Here is a 19,093-nt window from a genome sequence, read left to right as displayed (position 1 = left end):
CCATATTCCTCATTATTTGCGTATATTATGGCGATGACCACAATTTTGATGAATGCCCCCAAAATTCAGAGTCTATTTACTATGTGCGGAATTATCAAATGAATGAAAATGCTTTTGGCAATACATACAATGCGAATTTCAGAAATCATCCCAATCTTTCTTGGAGAAGTCAGAATGATACCAATCCACAAAATCAATAGTATCAACAACAACATTATACTCAGTAGAGGCAGATGTCACAGCCATAGACATAAAAACCTGTTGCTCAACCAAGATAAAGGAAAAATTATCAAGGTCAATCTTTAAACTAAACTTCAACTTTAACACTTTTTGAAGCTATGATGAAAGAATTTATGGAAAACCAATCCGTCTCAGTAAGGGATATAGAAAATTAGATGGGACAAATGAATAATGCTATAAATAGTCGATTAGAAGGAACACTACGTAGGGACGCTGAGAATCCAATGCAAAATGGTAAAGAACATTGTAAAGACATTACTACAAGGAGTGAAATTTATATTGGGGAATCAGTTGAAGAACCTAGGTGAAATAATGAGGAACCTCATAAGCATAGTAAAGGGAAGAACAAAGAAGTTGGGCCTAAATCAATTTTGAGTCAATTCACAGCACCAGACGTAGGGGAAAGTAGTAATTTAGAATAATTGTCGATATCAACCCCACACTGCATCTGACGCTCATCCGACTTTAATGCCTCAACAAGAATAACCAAAATGCCTCCACCATTTCCACAATGCTTCAAAAAGACAAAAAAAAATCAACAATATAAAGCTTTTATTGATGTTCTTCGGAAACTCACAATTAACATTCTGTTGATTGATGCTTTAGAGCAAAACCCAAACTATATCAAATTCATGAAGGAATTTCTGTCGAAGAAATGGAGACTTAGTAAGTTTGAGACTGTTGCGACGAAGCAAGTCACACTACCGTTACTTTGCAACTTGATGATTACTCTACCGTACATCCTAGTGGTGTTGTGGAGAACTTGCTTTTATGAGTAAACAAGTTTATCTTTCCTACAGACTTCATCATTTTGGATTGTGAAGCAGACAAAGATGTTTCAATTAATTTTAGATGTCCATTCCTTGTCATAGGACGAGCTTTAATTAATATTAAAAAGGGAGAATTAACCTTACGCTTGAATGATGAGCACATTACTTTTAATGTCTTGAATAATGCTTATTATATAGATGACAACGTTGATTGTTTTTCACTTGATGCAATTAATATTTTTACACTGGAGTATTTGGAAGAATGCTACAACACAAATATTGTCTTATGTGATTTAGTAACATTCGATGAATTCTCGAATGATGCAGAAGGAGAATGTTTTAGTAATTATCTACATAACATTGAACCTTTGCAAATGACTGATCATACCATTCAAGCATTGAAGCCATCTATTTAAGAATCACCAAATCTTGAATTGAAACCTCTGCCAGAGCATCTGAAATATGATTACCTTGGTAAAATGAGACACTACCAGTTATTGTGGCAACACAACTTAGAGATCATAGGAAGCTCAACTGATTGATGTGCTGAAACAACATAAGAATGCTATTGCATGGAGCATTGCTGATATAAAAGGTATTAGTCCATCATTTTGCATGCATAAAATTCTTTTGGAGGAACCAATAGTTTCTCAATTGAACATCATCGAAGATTAAATCCAATCATTAAAAAAGTGGTTAGAAAGAATATTATCAAATGGTTGGATGCTAGAATTATATATCCGATTTTTCGGATAGTAATTGGGTTAGTCTTGTGCAATGTGTTCCAAAGAAAGATGGAATTATTGTGGTAACAAATGATAAAAATGAATCAGTGCTTACAATAACCACTACTGTTTGAAGGAAAGGCCACTTTCCATTTCCATTCATAGACCAGAAACTAGATCGACTTGCAGGTTATGTTTTTTTATTATTTTTTGGATGTATATAGTGGTTACAATCAAATTTTTATGGATATGTAGGACCAGGAGAAAACCAATTTCACATGTCCGTATGGTACCTTTACTTTTCGTAGAATGCCATTTGGGTTATGTAATGCTCCAACGACATTCCTGTAATACCCTTAACCCGTAAAAGGTATACTATTATGAGTTAAAGATGTCACATCAACTATTCAAAACATTTCTTAACCTGAATGGGTAAAATTTTGTTTCATATTCACAAATTCCATATTTTAACATTTATTATAAGATGAGTAATCCAAGAAAATCAAAAAAAAAATATCCCGACTTCATTTTCATATTCGATTTCAAGCAATAACATGTAGTTCTGCTCTATTTCATATATTAAATAAATCTGTCTAATTTAAAATCCCATTCAAATTAATATTTAAAACATAGTTTAGCATCATAATATTTGTTCCTACTAAATTATATTTGATACTATCTATATTAATAATTTGCAGATATTTCTTACTCGTATACATGCTAGCTAAAAAATTTAGAACACAATAGGATGTCACCACTATTACCTGTAAATATTTCTTGGTGGTTGATGCCAAGCTCAGCTCATTACTCCTCTCGCTTTCTTTTAGCTACGCGTGAAAATCATCACACGCTAAGTATACACTTAGTGAAGTAATCATAGAAATATTCAAGGCAATGCAACACATAAATTTAAACATTGGGCACATAGTCTATATTTATTTAATCCATCCATGGCAAAGTATATTAATAAAATTTAACATTGGGTAGTTTATACCCAAAATAATATTAAAGGTAAACATCATATATTTTCATGATAAACATCATATATAATAACCAATGATCAATTCATTTTATATTCAACCTTTGACTTACTTAGAATATATCAAATATGTGATATATGACATATCATGCCAAAGTAAACTAGATAGATTTATCGCAAGTCCTACCTGATGATGGAGAAAATATCCATGTATAAGTCAAAATACAAGGCTCACTAAGATTTAACTTTCTCTTTTGCTTTCGATTTGGTTTGATCCCAATTTTTATCACCATTTCATTTTCTGGTAGTTACATTACCTTCAAAGAAATATTATTCTGTATTAGTATACGCTCTTAAAAATTATTCCATTTATACCAATGTAAACTGTAATCAAATACAAATATTACATTATAAGGAATTTTTTCTAGTTCAATTTGTACAATTTATAGTGAATTTTCAAAGTTGATCGACAGAATTTGTTTTGAGCAGAATTTGCTGCTCTGTTTTCTAACCTATCCTCGATTAAAAATACATATCTTTTGTATAATCCTTGAAATCGATAGCCATTTATTTTAAACAAACATAAATTGATATAAGAATCCAACGATATAAAAATAATCCTCTAATAATTTCTTTAGAATTTATTGTAATTTTCTAAACTTACTGTTCAGAACACAACTCTATGAAGATTTCACCAATTTTCATTTCAACTTATTCACTAATTCTATTAATTAACCAAATGAACATATATATGCATGAACCACAAATCAAACAAAAATTAGGAGTCACTTCTTACTATAGTAACTCTGTCATTGGCTCATCGCAAGCCAATGTTTGTTCGATAACACAAGTACAAATTAATTTTGCACTCACCTGGTGCCCTTACCTTGTAAACCTTCCTTTAGAGAATCACATTTCATCCTTAAGATTCTCCTTAGTTAATATTGCTTGATCTTGATTTCAATCACGAAATGTAAATGAGCATAATTACAACACATATACAATTTAAATACTTGTTAGAATCTTACTAACATAGACACACATTAGAAATTAAAATCCTAAAAATCTTTCGATGCTCATTCGATACAAATTCCATGTCACAACATAAGTGTTGACCTTAACACTTCAAATTGACCGTTGAAGTTCGTTTTTATCCAAATTTATCCAAACTTCAAATAAAATTTCCACTTAAGTTCCTAACTTTTACATATTTGTGATTTGAACCTCAACTTTTACCAACTTTCCAAAATAATCCAATTTCATATTTTAACATCAGTTCAACACTCTAACATTAATTTCCAGCATAATAATACAACTATTAAACAATTACACACTGATCACATAATTTTACATAATTATTAATTAGGTCTACTAACTTTCACAATATTACAAATTGTGCCAAACAATATTCTAAAGCTTGTAGAATCATTCCTATATCATTTCAACCTTCACATAATTTTCAATAATTTTTCTCACCTTTTAAAACCATGGTCAAATGTCTAAAGGTTAGGGTTCCATGATTTTCACTTGATTTCAATTGATTCAAGCATTAAATCACCCTCTACTCAGCATTTTAAAACATCTAAAAGCAAACACCTAAATCAATTTCATCAAATTACAAACTTCTCCTAATTTAAGGTTTAGGCCGAAAATCATAATAACCTTTCGAGGTGGTTTTGATCATCAAACAAGCTTGGAAATGATTCTACAACCTTAATAACCTTAAAATCCATCATCAATTCATAAAACCCCAATATAAACATAAACCCTAAAATTTGGGATCTTAGCACTCAAGCAAGATTAGCATGCAATAATGGTACCAAATGATAGAGCTATTCGAATAAAATAATTTTCTATTTCACGGTTCAATCCAAAATCCAAATAAATTTGCTCAAAAATGAAAAATAAAATTTCTCTTAAGTAGTTTATGAGGAGAACGAAATGAAGGTTGAAGAAGGCCTTATTTTCAAGAAATTTCTAGTTAATTTCATGTTAATTTGTCATTTATTAAGCTTGAATGAATTTAAAATTCATTTATTGGAAAATGACAATTTTTCCATTAATGAAGATAATTACATCCATACCAAGCCACATGCTGGTTATATCTTCCAAAGTAAAAAATAAACAAAATATTATACCCTTGCCAATATTATCCATGCAACTTTCCAAAAATTTCAATATTGTCATTTTCATCAAACAATCCAAAATGGACATGGAAATTAATTCTCAAATCCAATGCTCCATATTATTTTCCAATATTTTAAAATGTGGAAATAATATTTCTAAGCTTAATTTATCATCCTTCAAAATTTATATTCGATCCGATTTACCAAAATTTTACCGTACTTTAACATTTACCAAAATCTAATTCCCACCAAAATGTCATTCTTGGGGGTAAACTATTCATTTACTTGGCCAAAATACATAGCTTTTGAAAATTACACTTTTGATCCCTAAACTTTTAAAAAGTACCTATTTGGTCCCTAAACTTTCCAAAACTTTATACTTTGGCAACTAAACTTTGAAAATTTATATTTTGGTCACTAACTAAAATTTTGGGGTCTTACAATTCTTCCCCTTAGGAAAATCAGTCCTCGAATTTTCAATACACACATGATGTAGATAGATGAATGTACTGTTTTTTCAGATCCTGCTCTATTTTCCAATTAGCTTGTTCAACATTTGATTTCTCTAACATTTTTAACAAGTACTAATTCCATAAGTCAAATTCTGAAAGCATCTTAATATCCTCTGGTATGATAACATGAGATGAATCTGGGTCTATTTCAATTCCTTTTTGGCTCACAACAAATCCTAACAGTTTACCAGATATCACCCCAAATGTGCATTTATTTGGGTTGAGCTTTAACTGACATTTCCTTAATATTTAGAAAAGCTTCCACAAATTCTTGACATGTTCTTTTTTTTTGACTTGGCTTTGAAAATCATATCATCGACATAAACTTCTATTTCTTTATGCATCATGTCGTGGAATAATGTTACCATAGCCTTTTAATATGTTCCCCTGCATTCTTTAGTCCAAATGGCATCACTTTATAACAAAACGTTCCCCATAAGGTGACAAACGTTGTTTTCTCCAGATCATCAGGGTGCATTCTAATTTGATTATAGCCAGAAAAACCATCCATAACTGATAATAGAGAATTCTTAGCAGTGTTGTCCACCAATGTGTCTATGTGTGGCAAAGGAAAATTATCCTTCGGACTGACTCTATTAAGATCTCGGTAATCAACACACATACGGACTTTACCATATTTCTTTGATACAGGGACAATATTTTCTACCCATTCAGGATATTTGGCTAGTTTAAGAAACCCAACATCGAATTACTTTTTTACTTCTTCTTTGACCTTGAGTAGAATTTCAGGTTTAATTCTTCTCAGATTTTGTTGCACAGGCTTACATTCTGGTCTTATTGGTTACTTGTGTACTACTAATTCTATATACAATCCTGGCATGTCTTCATATGACCATGCAAATACATCTTTGTATTCTTGCAACAACTCAATCAAACTCTGTTGTCCTTTATAAGATAAAGTAGTGCCAAATTTCACCTCTTTTTTTGTCCATATTGGTCCCTAAATTCAAGATCTCAATAGATTCTTTATGAGGTAGAATTTTATTATCCTCATTTCCACCATTTTTAACAGCTCAGAGAGTAAATTACATCATTCACCATTATCATAACCCTCGACTTCCTCAGGACACATAGGTTGCTCGAAGTCAATTTTTGGGTCAGTATCATCATCATTTATGCCATTGATATTTGAGTTCCTGAAAGAAAAATAAAAAATAGTATATATATATATATATATAATCATAAAATGCACTTAAAAATGATTGCCATTTGGAACTAATGCATCCTTTATTGAAAAAATAGAAACACATAGTTTAATCATTTACACAAAATTAAACTATTGCCCCAGGGTATAAGCAACAGTGAAAGTTCTAGTGTATTACTCTGAAAAAGATTTGAAAACTACAGGTAATTCTTCCGCAGTCCAATTATTTAACTCAAAGTCTGATGATGCGGGGTAAATGCCCATAGGTTTCTTTTCTACAGATTCATCATCTGATATGACATTGATACTCATTTCTTTCAAAACATCTTCAACAATCAGCCCTTTGCTTAGCTGATTTTCTTAGAAAACATGTCCTCCAGACACAAAAGTATTACTGAATGGTGGAAAAGTCATTGGTTCCCATGTGAGATCTTCTCCAGCTAACTTTGCCTTTCTCAATTCTTTACTTTTAATGCTTCTCTATTTTTCTTTTATGGTTGGCTGATATCCCAAACCAAATCTATACTTCTTAGAGATTTGGAGAACTAGATTAACTGGTCCTTGCAAATAATTTCCTAATCCTTTTCCAGCTTTTGCTCCTTTTCCTAAGGTCAATCTGAATCCCATTTTAGTACAGTTCAAAATTTTAGGTTTAGGCATCTTTTTACCCTCGGCTACAAATGTGGTGTTAACAAATTCCAATGATCTTAAAGTACACTCAATAGCTTCTTCATTCAATTCAACATATGGAGCAGTGGTAGAGACTGAAGCAATGATGTCTTCTTCAACATTAAGACATATCAGCCTACCATCTATTACAAATTTTACCTTTTGGTGTAATGTGGATGGAACTGCCCCTACTCGGTGAATCCATGGTCTTCCCAGTAAGCAATTGTAAGTGGGTATAATATCCATTACAAGGAATTCTACCTCATATGTAGTTGGACTAATAGTTAAAGGAATGTCTATTTTTCCCAATACCTCTTTCTTGGTTCCATCAAAAGCTTGGACAATACTCTGATTATTTCTCATGAGTGTGATATCAATTGGTAATTACTTCAGAGTCACTAATGGCATTACGTTCAAAGCTGAGCCATTATCTACTAACACTCGAGATAGAATATGTCCTTTGTATTTAACCATGATGTGTAGAGCTTTAGGGTTATCACTCATCTCAAAAGGTATTTCATCTTCAGAAAAAGAAAGGAAATTGTCAGCCTGTATGTTTGCAATCAGCTTATCCAATTTGTTAACAGTCAATTCTATTGGCACAAACGCTTGATTTAACACTTTTAATAAAGCATTACGATGTGCTTTGGAGCTTAACAAAAGTGCTAAGACTGATATACAAGCTGGAAATTTGTGTAACTGTTCAACAATATTATATTCACTGTGTTTGAGAAACTTCAAGAATTCTACAGCTTCATTTTCAGTTACAGGTTCATTGATGACAGTTTTATCCTCTTTCAGTTGTAATTCAACCTTTTTCCCTTTATCAACCGGACCTTGCTTCTTAGGTTACTTAGAATAACACCTTCCACTTCTAGTAAAATATCCAACTTCATCTACTTCTTCATTTCCTCCCATTGATTCCTTTATTTTGTAGTCATAATTCCATGGTACTTCCTTGTCATCTTTATAAAGGAACAAGGATGGAGAAGTGATGACCACCTTTGAAGATATTTTGTCTGATACACGGGTCCTTGGTGTGATAATTAGAGGATAATTAGATTTGTAAACCTCTCTATATGATCCTTCAGAGGCACAAATATCCATTTCCTCCTCTTCCGGTACTTCTTTGAAAAATTACATTTCCTTATCATCCATCATCTTCTGTACCAAAGCCAGAAAATCTGGACATTGTTGTATAACATGTCCTTCGTAACAATGATAATGGCATACATTTCCACAGTTTAATTGTTCTGCTGGCAGATTGGATTCTAACAAACCAACTTTGACCATTTGAGCCCATACCCAAAACATAGGTGATTTTACTTCACTGACTTGCCTTATCATCTGCTTTCCTTTTTCTTTACAACTGCATTGATTCCTGCTTCTATGTGGTTTGGAAATGGATTTTGAGTGACATTTGGTTGCTCTTTATCACCAAAATTTATGATATTCTTTGTTCTTGGGCTTTGAAGAATTCTTTTGAATGCGATACTATTTTCAATAGAATGTCCGCGAGTCCCTGCATGATATTCGCATTGCAAACTATCATTGTACCACTTAAGATATGGAGGTTGTATGGGTGATACATGATAGGGTGATATTATATGCTTGTCATATAATATCTGGTATAACTCTTTGTATGTCATTGGAATTGGGTCAAACTAAGGTCTCTTTTTTCCATTCTTGGTTCCCTTGTCCCTTATTTGGCAAAGTTTTGTGTAAAGGATCCAATCTCCTTAGGTTGAGACACCGTAATATTATTAGATTCATATTTCATTGCATCATTTACCTCGCTTTGTTTCTTTTTTATTAAAGGCTTCTTGCTAGATTCATGATTTTGAAGTTTCCCACTCTTAACTGCCATTTCAATCATCTCACCTGCTGTGACTATGTCAGAAATGCTCTTAAAAGAATTTCCTATAAGGTGAGTAAAGAAAGGAGCTTTTAAATTATTCACAAAGAGCACATTTAGTTCCTCTTCTTCCATGGGTGGATGTACCTGCACAACTATGTCCCTCCATCTCTGGGCATAATGCCTGAAACTTTCATTGAATTTCTTTTCCATGTTCTGCAGTACCATTCGATTAGGTCTTATATCATTCACATGCTTATATTGTTCAAGAAAAGATTTAGCCAAATCTTTCCAAGATTTAATATGAGCTCTACTTAATTGGTTGTACCATCGGATGGCCGAACCTGTTAAACTTTCTTGGAAACAATTGATCAGTAGTTGATCATTTCCTATATAACTCATTATTTCATGCAAAACATTGTAATATGGGTAGAAGGACATTTCATGCTATCAAATTTTTCAAAATCTAGGATCTTGAACTTGGGTGGTAATACCAAATTAGGTACCAAACTCAACTCTTTTGCTTCAATTCCATATACACTAGAGCCCTCTTTCATGACTCTAACTTCTTCCATTAGTTGTTCCAATTGTTTGTCGGATTCTTTCTTTTCTTCTTGATCAAAATCTAGAACATTTATTTGGTCGTGAATACAGAGGTTATAGGAAATTCTCTTGTTTATGTTTACTCTTCCTGAGTGGGCCTTAATATGAGATGTTGCAAGGTCTGGAGGATACAAATGTTCTTTAGTTACTTTAGCTTTTTGACGATCTGCTCTTGGTGTAAAGCCTGAAGGATATAAAGGTTCTTCAGTGAAAGTACCAACAACTAGAGTATTTATTTTGTCCACACTTCTCCTTTGTAACATACTTACAAATTTTTCCATCATATCATTATGGGATTTTATCAATTGTTCATGCATTTCTTCTTGAGCTTTCTTAAAATTCTCTTGTATCTCAAGATGATTCTTTTCAATTTACGCGATCTTATCATCCATTACCCTTTTTATGGTATTTTATGGATGCTTAGAGGTGTCAAGTATTATTCGAAAAAGAAAAATCCCTTTTTAATGAATATGAATGTTTATTTAATGAATACGCTAAAATGAAAAACAAAATACAAAAATATGCAAGATTCAAGGTGTTGATATTGGAATGATCCCTTTAGAACAACTTTTATACTAAAACGAAGTTTTATTATAAAGCTTTAAAACATAGTACATATACAACATCACAGATACATCTGAGCAACTTCTCCTAACTGCTGTATATGCTCAAGTAACTCAAAGACCTTATGAGCTTCTTCGGTTTTTGGATCTAATTCTTCACTCAAAGTAGTAGCCTCATATGCCAAATCCACCAAGTATTGCGCTATTCCTTGGGCTTGCCCCAAATATTTTGCAATAAGATCATCTATTTATTTGACTTCCCATAGGGCACGTTCCCAACGATAACACCATTGCAAAATTCCTTCATAAGGGAAAATAGGGAGTTGATTTTCCTTCCTCTGAAGATCTTGAACCTTGGTTGCAAGTTCATTTATTTTCTTTCTCAGGCTTCTAACTTCCAAATCACTTTCTTGGCTTTGTAATGATGTCTCCAACCTTACGATCTTGCCTTTTAGTTTCTAGTTTTGGGCTTGATTTTCCAACAACCGTTGCTCTAATGCCTCATTTTCTTTGGAAAGTATCTTGGCACGGTGCTTGCTTTGTTTGAGCTCCTCTTCAGCTTTTCTTTTCAAACCCGTTGATGTTTGTTTGCTTGAACCTTCTACCATTTGAGTCTTTACCATCCACTGATAAGATGACTGGAGATCGTTATCTTCTCGTCCTTTATGAATGTCTATTTCGATTTCTTTATGGTATACTTCCTCTTCCAACATTTGCAGAGTTTTCTTGCATTGCTTTCTTTCAATCTCAAAGTCTTGTTTTGCCAACTCTAATGGAGATGGTGTAATTCTCAAATGTTATGTGATAGGTTGAACATTCTCAAAATTAACCATTGGGATGTTGTTGTTGATTCGGCTAATCCTCCATTGTTCGTATTCTTGTGAAAGCTTTTGACTGAAAGTGAATAAATTTACTCGATGAATCCATTTGCAAGCCTCAACAACTTTTCTAATTTTATCCTTGTACTGATCACTTCTAAATGCAAACTCTTATTCAAATAGATCCGATGTTGCAGGAATAAACTGTCTTGATCCATATTGTCTGAAAACCATCAAAGGTGTATATCCTATGGAACCCCAAATACCAGGTAGCAGAACCCAATCTTGCTCTCCACATTTATACAGTATATTTGAAGAAGTATTCCATAAGGCTAGCCATAACATGTCACTATCTTTGAGATTTTGAAAGATGCTCATCCATTTTTCTTCATCGTAACCTCCGGGCCATTTTTGAGAAAGGAAATCTTGTAGAGGTGAAAAATCTTCCAAAAATACTCGACCAGGTGCTATTTTCTCGTGCTTAAGATGATTCAGAATCCATACCAACAGCAAAGGTGCACAACCTATAAAACGTCTATCTCCTTCACGTTTGCAGGGATTCAAGGAACGAAATGTTTCAACTAAAATAGCAGGAATCAGATCTGCATTCTTGTTCAATCTTTAAAATAGGTCCACATTTGATATATCTGCATACCCCATGATCTTCGGAAAAATGACCATTCCATAAGTACCTAAAGCTAACATATCAATCTTCTTTCTTTTATCTGGATGGCGGTAGATCACTTGTCTCAGAGCAGTCCAAGTGATACATTCAATATCACCATTCTTTTTGATATTTCTTGCGGCCCACTCTTCACTCATTCCAATTAGTAATAACACTTTCTTCTTAAAAAGAGCAGTATTAGGTGACTTGATATATACCCTGTCTTCATTAGATCTCAGACAGTGAATAAAAGCTCGATATTCCTCCACAGTAGGTGTCAAATCTACTTTGCCAAAGGTGAAGCAACTGTAGGCAGGGTTCCAAAATTGTGATAATGCTCTGAACAAATGCTGGTCAATACGAATGTCTAAAAGATAAACAATGTCACCATATAGTTGATAAAATAGTTGCTTGTCAATCGCTTCCCATTTTCCCTAGATTTCTTTCAATTCACTCAAATTATTTTGGCGGGCATTGATATGTATATATCTGATCAGGTCTGACATGTACGCCGATGATAAGATATATCTTTTGATAAGTTGAGACTGCTCAGACCATCTTAAAACAACTGCATTGCCTTCTACTTCATATTGGAATCTTTGTTCCATATTTCTAGTTTTCTATATGAAATCGATCATGAATCAACACCATGGTATGAAAATGCAGAATGCAGAATGAAAATAAAACATAAAATTAATCAAGAATAATTAGTAAATCCTAACTTCATGCCATCTAGTTTTATACTTATTTAGAACAACAAACCTAACCACATGATTTCTAGTTCACATGTATTTATTAAAAAAATATAAAAGTAACAATTTAAAGACCAAACCAGCTTTTCCTTGTGTGCTAATTCTTAAAATACGTAATCGGTTTAGGTTCTGCTTAGATTCAAGTTCTAGGTTTACTATATGTTGGGTTTTGGTTCTAAGGTAAAAGGGTCAACGAATTGTCCTTTGTTGGTGCCCCCTTAGACTGCCAAGCCCTCAATCCTAGTCCATTATAGACTTTTGGATCAAGTTCAATTCAAAGGAACATACTTCCTTATGTCCATACGGTGGTGAAAACCACACGAGGAACATAAGGTGTGAGCTCAAAGAATGGTCCCCTATCCCATACGGAGGTGAAAACCACACGAGGGAGTAGTTTCTCATTCGAACTAAATAGGATAAGAGCGGGGTTTTAGCTCATGTCATGAATGCAGTGCACAGTGGGTGAGGAAAATTATAAACAAATAAAAATAATGTACAACCTATTATTCTATTCTAAAAAAATTTAATTAAATCTGTACACATAAAAAACAAATTAGTATAATTAATAAAATAATTAAGGGAAAAAAATTAAAACAAGTTTATAATTTTATTGCAAAGACAAAATATTAATAAACTGGTGGCTTGACTCTCTTTTAAAAAGTCCCCAGCAGAGTCGCCAAGCTGTCGAGACGTTTCCTTGCCCGGCGACGGAGAGTGCAAATAGTACACCTAAGTGTAGCTAGTCTAGAAAAAAATAAGTGTTTATCGTCCTTGAATCAGATAAAACACTAAGTTGTAGAGTCACCACCAATCTTTTAATGTGGTGAGATTGGTCATCAAAATGTTATATTATTATAATAAAATTCCTGAGAATAAAATTAAAATAATACAACAAAGGGTGCTTACCAGAAAAATGAGTTCGGGAGTCGGTTACGTATGGGGAAGGATTAACACCCCCATAACGCCCAAAATTGGTACAGATGTTTATTAATTGATTTGTCTTTGCAATAAACTAATAAATTTATATTTAATTTTATCATATAAATAACTTAAAATAAAGAACTCTTTAATAGTATTTAATATATCATATTTTAAATATAAATAAGCCTATATAAAATATTAAAACTAAATAGATTAAACAATAAAATTATCCTAATATGAATGTAAATACTAATATTGTAATTAATCATATAATAATAATTAATGATTAAAATATAAAAATTAAAATTAATTAACATAATTTAAAATATTATTAAAACTATGTACTAATAATGTAATTTACCTTAAATTATTATATAGGTCAGAATATAAATTATTAAAAATATTAAGGATTAAATATGATATTTATCCTAATATATATATATACAATAGTGACCAAAACATAAATAAATAAAATGCAAAGACTAAATTAAAATGCATAAAACATGCTTTTAATGACTAAATTACAAGGTCACAAAGTTATAGGGACATAGGGAATAATTTACCCTTAACCAAAATTACACACAGGTCCCTCCATAAAACGACGCCGTTCGGGGAGGGGTATATATAGGCCCTAGACCGACCTAAAGAGGCTTCAAACCTCATTTTCACTCTTTGTTTCTCTCTTAGAGAGAAAAGCTCTCGCATCTCTCTAGATTTCCCTCACGGGAGGGAGATCGTCCCCGGCCAGCCACCATGCGCAGTCGCCGATAGCCACGGTCGACCACCACCCATGGTGGCCGGAAATTACCCGAATACACCAAAATAATGCCCGAATCAACATAAAGCCGAATCCGACAGCCTTTTATTCTAACAACCCCTAAATCAACGTAGATCTAAGATTTTTTACCTTCGAAGTTCGACTTCTCTGGCGGCGCGTGGAGGCGCGTAGATGCTTCGATGAAGGTAAGGCTTCCTTTACTATTTTCTCTCAATATTTTGTTGGTTTGGTTGTTGTGTATTGGGTGCTTGTTCCTTTTTGTTGTTGTTCTTCTCCTTGCAGGATCAATGGGCTTTTATAGCCTCCTCTGTTACACTGTTTGGACCGGTTAATAGAGTGTTACCACCGTGAGTCACTGACGCCAGACAGAATAGTGATTATCCTGTAGGCTAGCTCCGACAGACGATTCACAAGAGAAAATTCGCCCAAAAACCAGAGAAAAAAAGTCTCTAGGGTTTAATAAAATATTATAAAATCAATAACTGTCAAAAGCAGTCCACAAGCCGGACTGTTATAGCTAAAAAAATCGTCTTTATTCGAATTTTGCCAAAAATAGCAAAAATCGTATTTATTCGAATTTTGCCAAAAATAGCAAAATCCCGAAAATCACTCTAAATTGAAATTCGAAATAAAATAAGCAATCTCCCAAAAATCCGGTCTAAATCGGATTTAAATTGACTTCCTAATTAACAATCGAAATATTACCATAAATAGTAAAAAATAACTAAATCTAGTGATTCGGAGGGGAAAACGGCAGAATTTGAGGTTGAAAAAAAGGCCACATGGAGCCAAAGTTATGGCCAAAAGACTGAAACATACTCAAAACGACCCCAATAAGGAACATGTCACAATCAATTCCCGCCTTTGCGCTGATCTGCCAACTCATGGTATCTCAGCGCCATCAACGTGCAATCTGACAGCTCAGCATCATCTGTCTCAGATCCCCCTGCATCAGTCATCAAGGCCATGGCAGTGACTCACCTAGGGGTGGTCAGTTGTTCGGTGGACGGGCTGGGTGCATTAAATGAACCCAGCTCTCGCGAATCCGGAGAGGACGTGGCAGCTGCTGGTTGGAGGCGGCAGCGGCGAGGGCATTATCACTTCTATGGCGGCGGCCGGAATAGCCCTAGGGTGTAATGAGAACCCTAGGGTTCTTGCTAGTCACATTTAGGGTCGTTGGACCTCTTCAGATCCAATGATGATGATCTGTTGCGGTGTTGGAACATGTGTGAAACCCTAAATCAAACTTGGGTATGCTCCTTGAGCCTGTTGGGCTGTTCGGGTCAAACCTGGGTCGAAACTGGGTCTGGTTGGGATTTGGTTGTGACCAGGCTTCGGGTTGTAATTTATTTGTATTTGGACCTTCGGGTTGTAATTGGGCCTGTAACAAAATTTTAATGATTATAAATAATAATAATAATAAAAACAAAACAAAATTATAATAATATATTTATAATAAAACTCGGACGAAAATGATTGTCGACAATGTGTCTAGAGAACAAAAAAGACATATATCACTAGTATTTCTAAAAAGAGGTATCAACCTGACAATTATGCAATTTAAACAATGTTCGAAAAGTCAGGTTTTCTAGATAAAGGATTGGATTTGGGCAGAGTGAAAACTAGAAGGGAATCGGATTCACATGTTAAACAGATGACACATGAATAAAAAACAGACAAGTCGTACCTTCATGACCTCTCTCTCGGATTTATAAAGAGGGTCTCGAGGTGCATCAATGGGCGGTTCTGTAACGTTGTAGCAGCTATAATCACTCACTGCACAACGGATGTACTGCAATTTTGACATGAACATAGTCGGCCCATTATTGAAAACAAATCAAAATAATAATTCAAAGGATGCCAGTTTTGACTAGCCATGCCCAAAAAGGTCAAATGATGAACAAAAATATAATGAGACAGCGAGTATAATACACAATTCAAATCTATGACATTATAGATGCACCAACTTTACATAAGGAATCAGAACTTTTATGACTTACAAGGAAAAAGAACAATTACACACTACCTTTTGAGGCATTGGAGCCAAAACTTTGGGAATAGAATACACATCTGTATCCGGTGGAGTGACATACATATAGAAAAACCATACAAAAAAATAGAAATAAAAATCAAAGTTAAACACTGAAAGTAGGATAGAGGAGGACCCTCAAGTCAATCAACCAATAGAACACATGAAACTGAGATCATTTGTGCAATCCAACAGAGTAAAGTTGGTTTGCCAGATGCATCGGTGAGCTACTTAAAAAAAAGAATTAAACGTCAAAAAGGTGCTCAACGTATGACTTTTTTTTCCAGTTTGGTGCCTAATTTTTTTTCGTTTCAGTTTGGTGCCTAACGTTTTATTCCGTAACTTAGTTTGGGCCAGGCCGTGACGGACCGTTAAGTGACACGTGTCACAACCTAGTAATTATAAATTTTTTATTTAAAATTAAAATATATATATATATATATATATATATATTTTAAAAAGAAAACACAAAATTTGAAATAAACCCAAAATTTTGAAAACCTCATTTCAACCCCTAAACCCATGCTGGCCACCGCCTTTTTCCGTTGATGAAGCTCCACTAGACTTCACCTCCCCTCAATGACCAAAACCCCCATTAAATCGTGACTGATCGACAATCGATCGATGACGAATCAACGTTTTATACCCCACAAAACCTAGGATGAAAATCGCGATCCCACGCGATTCCGACAACCAATCGGTCACGATTTCATAGGGGTTTTGGTCATGGGGGGAGGGGAGGTCGGGTGGAGCTTCGTTGATGGCAAAAGGCAGTGATCGGCGTGGGTTTAGGGGTTGAAATGCAAATTTTCAAAGTTTTGGGTTTATTTTAAAATTTGTGTTTTCTTTTAAAAAAATATATAATTTTTTTTAAATTTTATATAAATTTTTTTAAAATTATCAAGCTGTGACACTTGTCACTTAACGGCCAAACTTAACGGTCTGTCACGGCCTGACCCAAACTGAATTACGGAATAAAACGTTAGACGCCAAACTGAAACGAAAAAAAAATATTAGGCACCAAACTGAAAAAAAAGACATACGTTGGACACCTTTTTTACGTTTAAGCATAAAAAAATATGGGTTTAAACTGAGGAGCAGATATAGGCTGCTTTACGGTAACTAACTAACAAAGGTATAAGAGCAACTATGACAAGAACGAGTCAACGTAATCATCAGGTCAATAAATTAATAGGCTACAGGTGAATACTGAAAGCAGGGAAACTGCGAGAATATCACAGCACATGAAACTGAGACTATTTGTGCAAGTAAATTTGGTTTGCCAGAGGTGAGACTGCAACACTACGAAAAAGGGTTTATACACAGAGAGGGGAGGAGGCGGACTCCTTTGTAGTTACAACTTACAAGCAAAGCGAATGAGAGCGGGGACAAAGAAAAATATTTCACTTATGGGACCTAAAGGTGAGAAGCCTTGCAGAAAATAGCTATTCCAATTATGCAAGTTTTTCACACACAAGGCCTCCAGTAAATGAAGCTTTCTCATGGACTATTAAAATAAAGTTTGAATGTTGAGGAACAATGTTTCGGATTCAAGAATGTCCCGAGTATTTCTGTTCTGTTATAAACTTATACCGTCGTCTTTTTCATAAAAGCTAAAAAAAATACGTTAATGAAATGAAAACCAGTGAAAGTACATCAGAAAATCCAGAAATAATAATTCAACACAAAGTTTAAGCAAAACCATATCCAAAAAGCTATTAAAAGTAACGCAAAATGACCAGAAGTGACTAACATCCCTGAAATCATAAACATCATTATCGGGTCTGGTGGCTTCCGAATAAAAAAATCACAATCCATCAAGCTAATCTTATGGAACTCCTCCTCATTTATCCTATAATCCACCACCATATCCGAGTCCCACCCTTGAGTCGACACGAAGCTCTTGCTTTTAGTAATTCAATGTCGACATCAACCGTAGCAGAAAAAGCGGCACCAACATAGGTGGCGGCCAAAGGGTCGTATTCAATGTCGAAGTCTTTCTTGTTGTCGAGTTCTTCAACTTCTTATTCGTCCATGTTGTATTCATCGAGTCCTCCGGAATCGGCATCGTCGTCGTCAACCCATACGAGGAAGGATGGTTTAAGAGTAGGAGTTAAGGGGGAGTGTAGGGGTTTAGATCTGAGAGAAGGAAAGGGAAGGGAAGGGAAGGGAAGGACAAAGTGATTGAGATGAAGGTGATGGAGGGAGGAGTGTTTTGCGGCGACCAATAGCGAGGAGGAGAATAAATTGGCGGAGGCGGTGGCCATAGTGGCAGGAGTGCGGGGGAGATGAGAGTACCGAGTTTAGATTAGATTTTGGGTAAAGTATAGTAATGGTCACTGAACTTTTCTAAAGCTTTCATTTAGGTCCCCTAACTTTTAAAACTTACAGTACAATCCCCTAACTTTTAGTCTATTTGCAATATGGTCCCCCAACATTTAGTCTATTTGCAATATGGTCCCCGACGTAACCGGCCGTTTGACGCTGTTACACTGCTATTAGTACATTTGCAATATGGTCACTGAACTTTTCAGGCGCTTGTATTTAGGTCCTCTAACTTTTACAACTTATAACACAACCCTAAATTTCATTATAAACCCTAAATTCCTTTTCCTTTTCCATCTCTAATTTCCTTTTTCGTTTTTTCTTCTCATTTCTAGTGTAACTTTTTAGTCAGGGATGCACGGGAAATTCTAATATAACTTTGAACTATGTGGAGGTGTTGACTTGAATAAGGGTCCACTGAGAGAAGACCCGACCAAGGGACTATCGGGACCATCAACGATTCAAGGTGTAATGTTAGATACATGTCATCTCAGGTGAAGTATAGATGTTCGATGAAATGCTTATGAGAAAAAAATGGGGTTAGAAATGGAGAGTTGACAAATACTACTAAGATGAACTAAGTATCATTGTTGAAAGTC

The 19,093-nt window shown here is 34.3% G+C and overlaps 1 protein-coding gene across 1 annotated transcript in view; it reads right to left on the bottom strand.

The window, feature by feature from the left end:
- Positions 1–16,235, bottom strand: part of LOC120152878 — a 55,453-nt gene extending 39,218 nt beyond the window's left edge. The window contains exons 1-2 of the mRNA XM_039164981.1: positions 16,167–16,235; positions 15,828–15,932 (exon numbers count right to left, since the gene is read on the bottom strand). Coding sequence (XP_039020912.1) covers positions 15,828–15,932; positions 16,167–16,235 — 174 coding nt within the window. The remainder of the gene's footprint in view (positions 1–15,827; positions 15,933–16,166) is intronic.
- Positions 16,236–19,093: the final 2,858 nt, after the last annotated feature.

This window comes from Hibiscus syriacus, unplaced genomic scaffold, assembly GCF_006381635.1.
Source record: "Hibiscus syriacus cultivar Baekdansim isolate YM2019G1 unplaced genomic scaffold, ASM638163v2 tig00111095_pilon, whole genome shotgun sequence".
NCBI classification, from domain to species: Eukaryota; Viridiplantae; Streptophyta; class Magnoliopsida; order Malvales; family Malvaceae; genus Hibiscus; species Hibiscus syriacus.
The sequence above is the reverse complement of the archived record's forward strand: the minus strand, read 5'-3'. Positions and strand labels throughout refer to the sequence as shown.